The 14,697-nt window shown below is 46.2% G+C and overlaps 1 protein-coding gene across 1 annotated transcript; it reads left to right on the plus strand.

The window, feature by feature from the left end:
* On the plus strand, positions 1-13,200 carry prkcg (protein kinase C, gamma). Its single transcript, XM_088387247.1, has 17 exons — positions 1-528; positions 1,699-1,921; positions 3,067-3,098; positions 3,212-3,294; positions 3,962-4,073; positions 4,220-4,348; positions 4,433-4,589; positions 4,877-5,078; positions 5,934-6,125; positions 7,822-7,995; positions 8,225-8,316; positions 8,696-8,758; positions 8,954-9,092; positions 10,154-10,234; positions 10,507-10,614; positions 10,695-10,835; positions 11,767-13,200. Exons 2-17 carry the CDS (start codon positions 1,704-1,706, stop codon positions 11,926-11,928), a joined length of 2,085 nt encoding a protein of 694 aa, XP_088243373.1. The 5' UTR covers positions 1-528; positions 1,699-1,703; the 3' UTR covers positions 11,929-13,200.
* Positions 13,201-14,697: the final 1,497 nt, after the last annotated feature.

Here is a 14,697-nt window from a genome sequence, read left to right on the forward strand (position 1 = left end):
CTGGATCATGAACGATGGCAAAAAAAAAAAATGGCAGCTTTTGCCTTATCCGTCCCCCTTTCTCCACCTCCCTCAGCCCCTCTTGAGAGAAGTAACCCAGATTTTCAAATGAATCGCTTGCTAGTCTCCTCAATCTCTCGCTCTCCTGTCCTCTCTCTCTTTCTTTCTCTCTCTTATCTTTCCGTCCTCCTCTTGGTAAAAACGCGACCAATCTTGGAAAGCGAGTAGCACCTCTCCTCTCCTTTTCTCGTCCTCCTCCTCACCCTGCCTGCGGGTTAACGGATATTTACAACTTCTATCTTTGGTTCCGGGAACACTCGAATCACAGTCTCTTGCTGTCGTTTGGTCGAGAAAGCTTCCTTCTTTTTTAAATTTGCGCCGGCTCGTTTCCTTTTCACTTGTGGTATTTTTGGGTGTCCCCTGGTACTTTTTTTTCCCCCTCATCTCTGAGGTGACTATACAGGTGAGGGCAGAGGAAGTGAAGAAAGATACTCATCGCTCAAGCCTTCCTCCAAAATACATTTTCAGGTATTTTCCTGATATATTTTGTGTCCTTGCATTATTGAACAGGCATTATAGTGGCTGTGCCGTTTGCGTCATCAATCCATCACTGTGTGCTACAGGCTAGATCTTTTTCAAATCAATTGCTGTTGCTACATTTGTATTACTGTCATAACTCTTTTTTTTTTTCAAAGTAGCTTCCTCTCCCTGGAGACTCTCTCAGTTGAAACTTCTTGTGCTAAATGGGACTAAGTGTTAATAAGGGCATGGCAGGCTGTGGGGGGGAAGACCCAGGCGCTAATATTGGAGCAGGTGGTGAGGGTGTTGTTGACATGGCAACAGAGGAGGTACAGTTGACATGGCGACCGGGGCGAGAGGTGGGGAGATGGAGATGTAAGAGATACCGAGAGAGACGGAGAGAGTTGGCAGGCTGGACAGGCAGTATGTGGGACAGTTGTGTTAATTGTTTAGCGACTCAAAGTCTCTTAAGAGCGCTTTGCCACTGTGCACGAATTAACCTTGCTCTCCTTCATTATGTCCTCTCCTTTCCCTCCATGCCTGTCACTTTACTGCTAAAAGAGTTTGTTTCCCTGTCTAATTTGAAGGAAACTTGTATTTGTGTATGCTAAAATGTGCATACAGCTTATTCTACTTTGCAAACACTGGCGGAGCTAGAGGGGGGGGCTTTCGGGGCACTGCCCCCCCCTGAAATATGCTTGGCCCTCCACCCATACCCACCCTGTGTCTCAATTCAACCTTACCATCACATCACACGCATCACACCAGGTGTTACTCTGCTAGAATATGAATATGTAATGTATTCATTGGTCTTTTGGATACATGGCGGAGGATAGCGAGAGGTCAAATTCGCCATCAAGTGCTTATAAAATAATGATTTCACGCTTGGGCAACAAAACTCAACTCTGTTCCACCTCTCCTAAATCTCACAAACAGCTCTCCGGTTGATGGGGCACAGTTCTACCCCGCAATGACTTGACCAATCTTTTACTTGCATGGGCAAGCAGGAATTGAGCGTGATAACTTCAAGTGCCATGCAGATCATTAGATTGTGCAGGCGCAAAAATAATCTCCGGCGCTTGTTCTCGACATGACCCAACACACATTCCGTCCTCTTGTCCCACATTCGAGGCCTTGAGTGTCTCGCTGACGTCCGTCATCCATCCTCCCTCCCTCCAGGCGCCATGTCCACTCCCGCTTCCCCTTCCCCGCTGACACTGGCCTCCCCGACATCGGGTGCCTCGCCGCTGCCCTCGCCCCTCTCGCCCCCACCCAGGGTGCCCGTGTTCCAGAGGAAGGGCGCCCTCAAGCACAAGAGGATTGTGGAAGTGAAAGATCACCAATTCACGGCCCGGTTCTTCAAGCAGCCCACCTTCTGTAGCCACTGCACCGACTTCATCTGGTACGCGCACAACACAACGCAAAACACGCATTTTCGGAGAAAGTATGCCGGTAGCTCGGAAGCCGCCTCCTCAGGCAACCCACTGCCGCATCCGACTTTTTTTGTTTTACTTTCTCTTTCCTTGAGGCAGCCCACATCAGCTAGCACGCCGACCCCATGCGATCAAATAACCTCTACTTCTCGCTGGAGCCCACACGATAGAACACGTTCTATTCAAAGCGGACTCACGGGACACTTCATTAGGTACACATACGCAAGCTAATGATTCAATTCGAGCGCTTCCTTTACAACAAACACTGATGCAGCAACATTTCTCGAAATGTCGACTCAAAAGTGTGTTAAGTGTGTGCGGTGCGACATATGGTGAGGCTGCAAGTTGGAGGACGCTTGGCGCATGTGCCAGCCGCCTTTGGCTAGTTTTCGGGACATTCCCCCAATGTTGGCAGCCATCTTGGCTGCACCGTCGCACGCCTACCAGTGTTCATTACAAAAAGAAAGCAAAGCAATTTTGCGCGGGAGAACTTCCACACTTATTATTTGCTTAATGACATTGGCATTTTCCTGTCTTCTGATTGGTTGTTTCGAGCAACCAACTTAGCCTAACAAAACAGCGTCACCGGTATGTGGGAATTATTTTATTCTTTTAATCATGTTTCTAATATAGACGAAGAGCACAGTCAGATTCCAGATCACATCAAAGTGAGCCAATGAGCGTTAATTGCTGCGTGCTAGCCGGTTCTCTCGTGCTCTCTGCTGGTCAAAAGCAGAATGTCTCTCACCTGCCGCTTACTGTACATCACATCCACGCACGCACATTAGCTGACTGACCCCCTTCGGCCTCTCCACACGTGTCTTATTTGTCGCCCCTTCCCCAAAAGTGCTCGATTGAGTGCAGGTCAGTGCTGAGTGGGCGCTTTGCTCAATCAATGGCTTTAATTATCCAATTAAAAGGAGAAACTGGAAAGGAGCCAAAGCCTTTGCTTTGTCCCTACTGCAGAGGAAAGAGAAAGCAAATGTTTTTGTTTTTATCACATTACTGCTGTTTTGCTCATCTGTGTTTGTTCTTTTAATTAGTGGAGAAGATTGCGTTTGTACCCTAATTGTTCCACCGGCCTAATCTGCGTGCCTTTCTCACTCACTCGCAGGGGCATCGGCAAACAGGGATTCCAATGTCAAGGTACGCATGGGTCGATATGTCGCTATTTGTCTGCGCAGATGGGGTTGCTGACTTGAGCGTCTCTCCCTTGCTCCATCTCTCTTCCTCTCTCTCTTTGCTTTTTTTTTTTTTAGTTTGCAGCTTTGTGGTGCACAAAAGATGTCACGAGTTTGTGACCTTCACCTGTCCCGGCTCAGTGACGGCCCCCAGACCAGATGTGAGACGCCCTCCGCTCATGGCGCACCGGTCATCATATTCGCACGCTTGCATGACTCACTCCATAGCTGGCTGGTTGGCTCACTCGTAAATTCCCGACGCATCCTTGTCACGTCTGTCTACCGTCGGGAGGTGGGAAGACGAGAATAGTCCTTCGTCATCTTCCCGCTGCCTTTTTTTTTTTTTTTTTTTTAACTTTCAGGAATAATTTGTCTTGATGTTTTTTGTTGGGCTGGCCTAATAAACGGCATCACAAATTAGGTCAAGGGGAGCGTGTGTGTGCGTGTGTGCGTGTGTGTGTGTGTGCGCGTGTGTGTGTGCGTGTGTGTGTGCGTGTGTGTGTGTGTGTGTGTGCGCCTATGTGTGTTCGCATGTGTGTGCTTATGTGATAAGAGTGAAAAGTGCACACACAGCGAGATGGAGGATTTTCAACTATACACTAGAGGAGAGGAAGGTGAAAAGAATGAGGGCGCTGATGATGAGAGATAAAAATGAATCATCCCTCTTTGCACCGCATATACACACACACACACACACATTCTCAGATCTCATTTCCACGCCTGCCCTTATGTCATCTGTCTTATTCATGAGCATTCCAATCCAAATGTAAACACATGTCCTTGCTGTCATGGAGGCAATCATATATTTTTTTTTTGGTTCCATTCCAGGACCTGAGGAGTCGCCACACATTCAAGATCCACACGTACGCCAGCCCTACCTTCTGTGACCACTGTGGCTCGCTCCTTTACGGCCTCATACATCAGGGCATGAAATGTGCCTGTAGGTACAACTTCGGAAAACATTACACCAGCAGCGCCACAACTTTGACCTGCTTTTCGTCGGTCTAAGATTTAGGTTTTTGTTGCCTGTTGAAATCGTTATGTTGACTTAAATGTACCAGCTGATTAGTCCGGCAATCTTTACAGGTTGTGACATGAACGTCCATCGACGGTGTGAGACCAGCGTCCCCAGTCTTTGCGGCCAGGACCACACAGAGAAGCGGGGCCGAATCCACTTGACGGTTCGAGGCGAGAAGGAAGATGTCTTTGTCACAGGTGAGAAGTCGCCGGAGGGAAACAAAAGCACAAAATGACTCTGGCAGTGTTTTCTTTCTCCTGCCGCTGTTATTTGTTCTGCAGTGCGGGAGGCTCGTAACTTGATGCCCATGGATCCAAATGGCCTGTCAGACCCGTACGTTAAACTCAAATTGATTCCCGACCCCAAGAGCCACAGCAAGCAGAAGACCAAGACCATTCGCTCCACACTCAATCCAGTCTGGAATGAGAGTTTTACTTTGTGAGTCCACGCCAAACAAACGTTTTGAATTAGTAAACTTTTTAGTTAAATTAATAAGTTTATTTTTATGTATATATATATTTTTTTATTTGTTTAATTATATTTATTTTATTTGTAAATTTATTATAAGGAATACTCTAATTTGATCTGGAAAAAAAGCTGAAATAATTTTGATGTTTAAAGGTAATAATTATGTGAAATTAATTATTTAACTTGATAAAAAATAGTCCTCTGTGTGACACACATCAGGAGCTCATTTGATTTAAAATGTATTTGCACATGTGCAGTTCCGTGCGCGGCCACCAGTGGGACCGGCGTCTGTCAGTGGAGGTGTGGGACTGGGACCGCACGTCCCGGAATGATTTCATGGGCGCACTGTCCTTCGGGGTGAGCGAGATATTCCGGCGTCCCATCAGTGGCTGGTTCAAGCTGCTGGACCAAGACGAGGGAGAGTATTACAACATCCCCGTGCCGGATCCCGACCTGCAGGTAAAAAAAATAAAATAAACATTGAGTGCCTCTTGGTTAAAAAGCCGACTAATGCATTTATATTCATTGAGCAGACAGTGAGGATGCTGCCACTTATCGTTTTAATGCGCTGCCGCTTAATTCTCAGACTTGGCTCGGCCTTTATCTCATTACAAATATTTACTCCCGATAAAACCAAGCTGCTATGCTTTGAGTTTATCTTCGCAAATAAAAACAAAAATGCCAAGCACAATCTAATGAGATTCAATACAAGAAAATCTATTTTCCCCAAATCTGCTTTTATAAAGATAATGATGCTGCTTTTTGATTGATGATGCTGTCAAAGAGGTAGTTGTGTACCACAACACTGTTTTCACTCGTTTTGGTCTCGAAAAAAACAAAAACAGATTTCCAATTCTTGAGTTAACAAAATACGTTGATATGTTGCTGTGCTATAGCCAGTCAAGTGACACGCTGAACACAAACGGTGGAGCAGCACATGTAGACAGACAGCATATTTCCTTTATCCCATGCAAAGACCGAGTAATATTAGTGCCGTTCTGATGAGTTGAGAAGAGTTGAGCTGTCGCAATCATCAGTATCAGTCTTTTATACTGCCATCAGGTGGTCAAGGCACACCAGAAACAGCAGTGTTGAATTGTTTTTTAATTCAAACCATTTTTTATAAAAAGCACAATATTTTAGAGTGCTACTTTCTTCGTTAAATAAAAATCTTACTGAGGATTCCTGCTGTGGATGTGCTTCACTCTCTCTCCAGCAGGGTGCAGCCTTGGTCCTCACTTAACACCGTGCGAGGTGAACTTGAGGTCAAAGTTTGTGTGTTTGAACCGAAAATAATCACACGTCCCTCGGCAGGAGCCCCAGCCGGATGGGGTCGCCCCGTCACTGCCTCAAGTGGGAGCGGCCGCCCCGTCTGAACCCGTGACCCTGCCCTTGACCCCCGTGCCCCCCTGTCCTCCCGCCCACTTTCACGGGCCGGGCAAGGGCAGAGTGGGCATTCGCGACTTCAACTTCCTCATGGTGCTGGGCAAAGGCAGTTTTGGCAAGGTAAAGTTCTAAGTTGCATCTTTTCTTGATGGATTGACCTTCATGTTTCAAACGGGAGTTCGTCGGTGCATGGTCCCGCCCCTGCAACAGTGGCTGATGATTAATTCAAGTCAGCGTCTTTTGTGACGTGGGAAGTCGTGAGCTCAGGCTGGCCGGCAAGCAGGTTCTCCTCCTGGAGGTGCCTGTACTCTCCATTCTCACTTTTGACCCCCACCCCTCTCCACTCCCCTCCTGTAGATGAGCCGTGATGAAGAGATTGGCGTTTCGAGTACTTCTGCCTGGTCTACAGCTCCCCTGTGCGGTTTCATAACTGTCAGATGAGTCTTAACAGGGGACGGGAGAAATAGAGCTCAACTTACGTAAGATGGATGTTTCAAGGGGGGGGCAGAAAGACTTGAGGCTGCTGAAGGAAAGGAGGCACACACAGATAGGAAAGGAGAGGATTACTGGGAGGCGGGAAGTGACAAAATGGCCAAGAGGAAATGGGATCACAAGGAGGCAAGAGAGAGAGAAGCAGCACTATGTGGGGGATTTACAACATTCTAATGCTGTGACCAATTGCATTTCCAAGTGGAAGAAAAACTATTGCATAGCATTATTTAGACAAACGTAGTGCTTTGCTGCACTTAAAGCTTTTTAGGTGGGGATTGAAAATAATCATGGAAATTGTTGCCAGGCATTTCAACATAGTTCATTAGCACAAAGATGCCCCAAGATGGTACCAAAGCACTACGTTTTTATTAAGACAGTGCATCTTAGAGCATTTCACGATTCTGTGTGACTAATGAAGGATGGGTTTGAAAGAAATGTGCCAATGGGCAGAGGAAGCCAGTATTGAATGGCAGAGATGGAGAGGATTTCTGTCAATGTGAGGCAGGTCATCAATAGCCCTGTAAACACACTCAGCGCATGCACACAGACGTCTTTGTTGTCCCAAGGGCCACTTAATTGTTCAGTAAATTACAATTGTAGAGACAGTAAACATTAACAAGCGACTCAGCAATGTCGCCAGGATTATTTGTCAGTCGGGGGCTCTTTGATGGTTCTTTCGTTAAAATCCTTTACCATTGTCACAACATACATTAGCTTTAAGAGCAACCCTGAGCTGCAGTTTCCTTTTGCCCATTTTGACATTAATGTGCCTTGAAATATGGCGGCGAGCATTAATTAAATGTTATTTTTAGTCATTCCAGCATGATGACGGCGCACAGCAAGCATAGACATGCGTCCGAATAGTGGCTGCACGTGCTTGATTTTTTTAGGAGGCCCGCGATGCCCGCGGCGGGATGACACAGAGCACTTATGACACACTGACCACGCCACGGTGGGCACGTGCAAAAGTGCGGGAAGAACAAAAAGCCTTACGGTGGGGAGAAATGTAGTCTGAGTCACATTCAAGTCAGCTTGGAAAATATTCCGCTTTTAGCCTTCTAGCCAAGTACTGTACTTTGTTGTTGTTGTGCTCTTAAAAACACACACACTCATCGGTCACAAAATTAGGGACATGAACACAATCTGATAACATCCCATAACACACAGTTTGATTAACTTTTTTATTTTGAAAATTATTTGCTGTCAAGAATTTCACAATTTGTACACAAGTGTGTGTGCGTGTAGAAGGGAAGGAGCCAGATGGATGCCCGGCGACATTCAGCAGCACTTAATGAAATGTCAACTTTTCTTCTCCTCCCCTCAGGTTCTGCTGGCCGAAGAGCGAGGCAGCGAGCGTCTCTTTGCCGTCAAGGTCCTGAAGAAAGATGTCCTCTTCCAGGACGAGGACACGGAGAGTGCCCTGGTGGAACGGAGGGTCCTGGCACTCCAGACACGTCCTCACTTCCTCACCTCGCTCTACTGCGCCTTCCAGACTGAGGTGTGCGTTTGTAATTGGTTTGAACAATAATGATCTCAAATTTATTCATCTAGGTGCCCTAGTGAGTGATGTCACGAGCCAAAGTCACTTCGTCTGCGCGTGAGCGTCCCGGCATGAGTCGTGGCCTACAGCAGCTCCTTGCCTTGTCCCGTTCAAAGGCGAACGAGGCTCTTCTTGCCCACCTGATCGCTGAATTTTTTTAGTCGATGAAGTCGTCGTGTTTTCACAGGATCGCCTGTACTACGTGATGGAATACGTCAACGGAGGAGACCTGATGTTTCACATTCAGATCGTCGGGAAGTTCAAAGAGCCTCACGCCGCGTATGTGCGCTTATCTTTTGGTTCGTCTTGGCGCCGCACACTTATCTGGCCGCTTTGTTCATTATTCCTGGCGACTCTCGACAAAGTCCTCCGCTGGAGGAGCGGCTCCCTCCTCCCACTAATCTCGCCTTCTCATCTGCGTCATCCGATAATCTTTGATCAATCATCCAAAACTAATTCATGGCCTGTTGCTCAATTTTTGATTTGCCTTTCATCTCCTTGCTTGCGCCGCCTTTCATCACCCCGCCGCCTCTTGGTGTCATCCTTCCGCTTTTGATTTACTTTTATTTCCCGATACATGCAGTGAAGCACGCCCTCCCTCCCTCCCTCGCCCTCTCTCGCCCTCTCTTTCTCTCTCCTTCTCTCTCTCTGGCTGCAGGTTTTACGCAGCAGAGATTGCGGTGGGGCTCTTCTTCCTCCACAGCAAAGGGATCATCTACAGGTAAAAAGCTGATTTATGTCACGTTCGGGGGCCTGAGTGGTTCCTCCGCAGTGCAGTGAGCAAAGCCACACGGCTCTTGTCTTTCTTAGCAGAGGACTCTTTTCAAGCTGCTTTGCGGCATTAATCAAAATGAGTCATACGGCGTGTGTCACACACACACACACACACACACCCATCCCTCCCGCCTTTGCGCAGGGATCTCAAGCTGGACAATGTGCTGCTGGACAGCCAGGGCCACATTAAGATTGCCGACTTTGGGATGTGCAGGGAGGGCATGTTTGAGGGGGACACCACGCACACCTTCTGTGGCACCCCGGACTACATCGCCCCCGAGGTAAGCCCGCACACGTTGGAACTTCTATTAACAACAGTCGGAAAGGAGAGTGAATACAATTTCTTACACCCCTTTGTTTAAAGCAACAGTGCCATCTGGAGGAGTGAAAAAATACAGCAGTTGGTTCATGAAGCCAATATGAAGCTTCATTTTCCCATCACTATAAATGGGCTAAATTGATACAATGCATATGTCAAGTCATCGCCGCCAAAGTTTTCCCTTTGTTGCAGTCCCCCTTGGTACCTCCCTTGTGACCTTTGTCAGCATTTTTTTTTGTCAGCCATTAGCTGATTCAATTAGCACAGCCGGGAAGCTGCAAGACGCACTGTCACAAAAGCAGCGCTGTCCTTCACAGACCTTGCCTCACCTTCCTCATATTGCGCTTGACAAGTCTGACGGATGAGGTGTGAGAAAGGTGCGAAAACTATTGGGAAAATCTCAAACACAAATTAATCCAGCTTGCCTGCAAAAACTGAATAAAGAAAAAAAGTCTTTGTGATGAATCGTGTTTACAGTACGGAGGGTCGAGGAGGAAGGGGGGGGGGTGAAGGAGCACAGACATGCACAGCGGGGAGAGACAAAAGGGAGGACGTGACTGTTGTTATGCCCGTCTTTGATAAACATACGGCCCCCTGAGTATTGACTCTGTTATGTAAACACTCATTGATTGCACCGCGTTTGACATTTTGGATGCGATACAATAAACTCCCCCCAGGGGGCCGTGAACGTGTTCCCTTGCGACACACACACACACACACACACTCGCGAACACATTCCCTCGGGTTACTCTTTCTCGACGCAACACTTTTCATCCCCCTAAGATTCACTTCTCTCACATCACTCCGGGGCCCGAGTGTCATCCCCAAATCCCCCGCCTGGGTGTTTTGATTTGAATTCCAAATTCACACTCTCACAAGTCCAGGTACCTGACGACAGGACAGCATGTGACTCATTTCATCGGCTGCTTAAGCTCCAAAAATCTTTATTTGACATCTTTCAGAAGTTTAGACAACAGAGAGGCAAAAATGTGACGTGTGACCCATTTTTTTTTCTTTTTGCAGATTGTGGCGTATCAGCCCTACAACAAAGCCGTGGACTGGTGGTCTTACGGAGTGTTGCTCTACGAAATGTTGGCAGGACAGGTATCATCTTGTTTTATTTTTAGGGCCCTACAGTTTTTGTAGATTCTATTATTATTTATTTAATTATCTTAATATTTATTTATTTTTAATTTTATTTGTATCTTCATACTTAAAAAAAAAATCTTGAGGGCCTAAACACAAACACATAAAATTTTGCACTCACCCGACCCAGCAAAAATTTTAATGTTTTATTTTTAAGTATTTTGTCCAAGAAATGGCTCTGTAGCACCCCCTACAGAGATTTCATTTAACTCCCCCCTCCGCCCCCCCAGCCACCTTTTGACGGCATCGATGAGGAGGAGCTTTTCCAGTCCATCATGGAACAGTGCGTCTCCTACCCCAAGAGTCTCTCGCGAGAAGCTGTCGCCATCTGCAAGGGAGTACGTGCGCCGAAAACAAATCGAGAAGAGAATTGTCCTACTTTGTCTTTAATTTCCCGCGTTTGTGTGCTTTCCCGAAGCTGCTCACAAAGCACCCCGCCAAGCGCTTGGGCGGTGGGGAGGACGCCGAACGCGAGATCAGGGAGCATCCCTTCTTCCGCTGGATGGACTGGGACCGTCTGGAGAGGCTGGAGATCCCGCCTCCCTTCATCCCCAGATCAGTCAGTCCAACCCTGGCACCGCTTCACCTCCTCTTTGTGTCACCTTACTTTTTATTTTCATCGTTTCTCCTCACCAATGACTAAATCCTAATATTGTCTTATTTTTTCCAAACAGTGTATTCCCCTTAAACTATATTAACAATGGGACTATTTTTTAAACCAATTTCACATGTGTCTTCACTGGCCCAGGATATTTTCTGTCCTCTGATAGGTTGGTCAGAGCAAAATTATTCAACTAACATCTGCGACGTTATACAAACATGAATACATTTTATGATCAGCATCTCTGTTAAGTAAAATGTATATCTTTTTAATATATATATTAAGTTATTGTCAGGTTTTTGATACATTTTATGATAATGTAAAACCGACGTAATTAAAAGGCAAGATCGCCACGGTCTTCTCCAGCCCACTCGCACGTCAACAACTTTTCAACTTTGATTGTCATTTCAGCCATTACAGACATGACCTTCCCGACCTCCCGTTTCCACCTGCTCCCTCCCTATGCAAATATCTGTCATCATTAGCAGGCCCGATCATACTCAGAGGTTGAGGGGTCTGGCCCATTAGCCGAAAGAAAGAAAAGAAAGACTCATACTGCTCAGGAGCAGCACAGGAGATGCTTGCAGTCTACTCAGAAGACTCCTCAAAACTGGGATTTGCCCAGAGGAAATACCGAAAGATAATATGTAACATTCTTGTCAGTTGACCAGAAGTCGAAATGAGCTTTAGCTCAGCCCAACCAATCAGAGGACAGAACAATTGTGACGTCACACTGGTCAGCTCACTAAAGACAAATCTGAAATTCATTTGGTTAAAGAACATTGCTGTCAGAATAGCTTGACATGGTGACATACAAAGGCTGAAATCTGATTGGCTGGAAAGAAAATATTTTCATCCACCAAAGAATTTCTCTGCTCACTTCCAACAGGGCGGCAAAAAAGGGGAAAACTTCGACAAGTTCTTCACGGCAGCCCCGTCGGTGCTTACTCCCTCGGACCCAGACGTGCTGGCGGCCGTCAACCAGGAAGACTTTCAGGGGTTCTCCTTCCTCAACCCCGAGTTTGCCCCCTCTCCCCTCACCGCGGTATAAAAACAACCGAAACGACAATAGTCTCATTTTTCTATCGCCGCCTTGCGCGTGTCCATCCTAGAGCAGGGCGTGTCTTTTTTTTTTTTTTTTTTTTTTTTTAGAAATACTAGCAGTATGATGTCATCATTTTGCATGCAAACTATCTAGACTATATATATTTTTTGACTCTATTCTCATAGAGGTTCCCAAACATATTTTGCGCTTTGATGTGGACAGCAGATTAATTGTGACAAAAATCCACAAATTAAAGAATCGGTTAGCCCGGGTTTTTTTTCCATATCGTGGCATCAGACGAGAACAGAAATGGTGTTTGTATTTAATTTTTATTTTGAGGTAATTTTATTTGATTTTTGTTTTTGTGATTTTTTATTGTATTTATTTGTTAAGTATTTGTATTTATGTTATTTATTTTTTGTTGATTTTATTTACTTTTTTTTACATTGTATGTATGTTTCTTATTATTTAATTTGACTTTTTAGTTTTGGTTTCGGAATGTACAGGATGTAATTTGATGTATTTAATTGTAGACAGGCATTCGGTTGAAGCGCACTGAGTCGTCGTCCTCCAAAATTGTCACACACACACGCACACACAGACAGGATGATCCCACATGACCCGCTTAGAAGCCACGCTGACATTGGCTTTGAGCTTCAAAAGCTGTCTTTGTCATTGTCACCCTTAACCGCCTCAAATCAGACCCACTTATCTGAACTCCTGTTATTATTTTTACCTATCACTGTATAAGGCCCAAATTTATTCTTGGGGCTATGTATGCCCGTGCAGTTTTCCAGCGCGGGATGACGTCCCGGCATCCTCATCGATTAGATGTAATTAAAACGGAAGCGGTTCAATATGGTGAGCAAATAATAGCGTCGACTGTCATCGGGCGCTATCTGAGCCTGGCCAGGTGGCTGGATGGAAAGTTGCTTGCGCATTTATTTGATTATCCTTCATAGCCAACTCAAGGTGCTCGTTTGTTCTTTGTAAGAAAATTCAGCGCGCTAGCAAATTTACCTCACAGGTAATGTTTATTTTGTTTTTGTCATCCTTATCTGGCACATCTCGCTCCTTTCACATTATTTCCCAGCGAGCCGAGCTTAAATGACCCCATAATTTAGATCAGATCTTTTAAATGTTTTTTAAGATAGCGCAAACAATTCCAAAGGTTTAGCTCTTGACTGTGTATATAGTCAGTGTGTTGATTGTGATGGGGGGGATGGAAATGGAACCATGAAGAAGAATAAAGAGCAGCAGTGAAGCTGCGGAGAAACAAAAAGCTTCTCGCCTTATCGCCTCTCTGTCATGACACTCCCGCTTTCACACATACGCACAAAAGTGCAACCTCAAGCGCAGACACACACATGCACACACACACAGAAGCTGCTGACCCTTCTATTTAGTGTAGTACTGTACTTGCCAAAGCAGCAAAAGCCTCTCTCGGGCTACTCACCCCCCCATCGTGCTGGCCCCGCCTCCCTTCCACAACGCTGATGGGACTAATACCCCCTTAGAGATTCTAACAAGTTGACCTTGACATTAAAATCTCATCAAGTTCTGCCGTGGCTTTGTGTGCTTCCCCGGCTCGTGTTATGCCCTGCGCTGTATCTGCCCTTCATCGCTCCCCCCTCCCCCACCTGTCCTTCGCATCTCTTCGCAATCAGATTTTTTTTTTGGGGGGCTACTTGGCTTTTTATCATCCTGTCAAAAAGGTGTTGTTGGTTTTATATCTGTTGATAAGAATACAGGAGAGGCAACATGATGTGCAGTTGTGGGGAGCACATTTGTCCAAACGTCCTGCCTTTGAATCTTGGCTTGGGCTGCCTGTCTTGAGTTTATATGTGATATTCCAAAAACATGCCTGTTAGGCTCATTAAGGCAGAAACATCCATAAATACAAATTGGTACACTCCTTTTGGCTGTGTGCCAACGGCGATGCTAATCTAACGAGCATTGCTTTCTATTTGCTTTAATGGGATGGTTGCCCCTGCTAAGATGGCTGACACGTAGCTATGTGAGCCTGCTCTAGTCATTATTTCCTATCTGTTATGTCCAAAATTTTTTATATTGGCATCCATTAAATCGAGATTCCATAGTCAACATGGAACAGGTCTAGCCAGAAAATTAAAAGCTGGCAAGTCTGCTTCATAGTCAAGACTTCCTGAGTTTGAATCTTGGCCCTGATTGAACCAGATCAAATTGTTCAGCTGTGCTCAAGTCGTCCGGAGAACTAAATCTATCGAGGATCACTAGTGAATGATGCTGGAAGAGTGAATGGCACACGCTGAAGGCGTCGACATGTGCTGCAGCTGCAACTGCAGCGGGGCCTCGCTGCCCCAAGCGCCAGCCCCCTCCCTCCCTTTTCCCATGCATGTAGCTCATCGCTCATTGTCATCTGTGACGCCACTTTCATCCCTCCTCTCGGTCTTGCCACCCTACCCCGTCCGTCCCTTCCTCGCCCTGCTTGTGACAATTGTGACACCGGTGCCCTGAGGTCGGAGGGCGCCAGAGATGTTGCTAAAAATGAAATGGGCAGTCTAAATATAGACCGGGAACTCTGGGGACCTCTAACAGGGTCGAGGATGCTAGGAAAGAAGGCACGAAAAAGAGCAGAGAGACTGAGAGGGAGAATTACCAGATCGATAGGTGGAAAGGAAGGACACTGTAAGAAAGGTGAGAAGACAGAAAAGAAAAAGAAATGGGGTGATGAAGGCGGGGACAGAGGATGATTGGATGACAGACAGGAAGTCAAGACGAGGAAATGAGTGATTA

The sequence above is a fragment of the Syngnathus floridae genome, chromosome 10, assembly GCF_059516105.1.
Source record: "Syngnathus floridae isolate MCC-2025c chromosome 10, RoL_Sflo_1.0, whole genome shotgun sequence".
NCBI classification, from domain to species: Eukaryota; Metazoa; Chordata; class Actinopteri; order Syngnathiformes; family Syngnathidae; genus Syngnathus; species Syngnathus floridae.

What these genes read in the sequence shown, in the direction of transcription:
- prkcg (XM_088387247.1), top strand. Translation starts at nt 1,704, where the DNA reads ATGTCCACTCCCGCTTCCCCTTCCCCGCTGACACTGGCCTCCCCGACA. An exon ending in TCAGGGCATGAAATGTGCCT is followed by an intron (nt 4,074 to 4,219) that starts GTAGGTACAACT and finishes CAATCTTTACAG; the next exon opens with GTTGTGACATGAACGTCCAT. An exon ending in AGCAAAGGGATCATCTACAG is followed by an intron (nt 8,759 to 8,953) that starts GTAAAAAGCTGA and finishes GCCTTTGCGCAG; the next exon opens with GGATCTCAAGCTGGACAATG.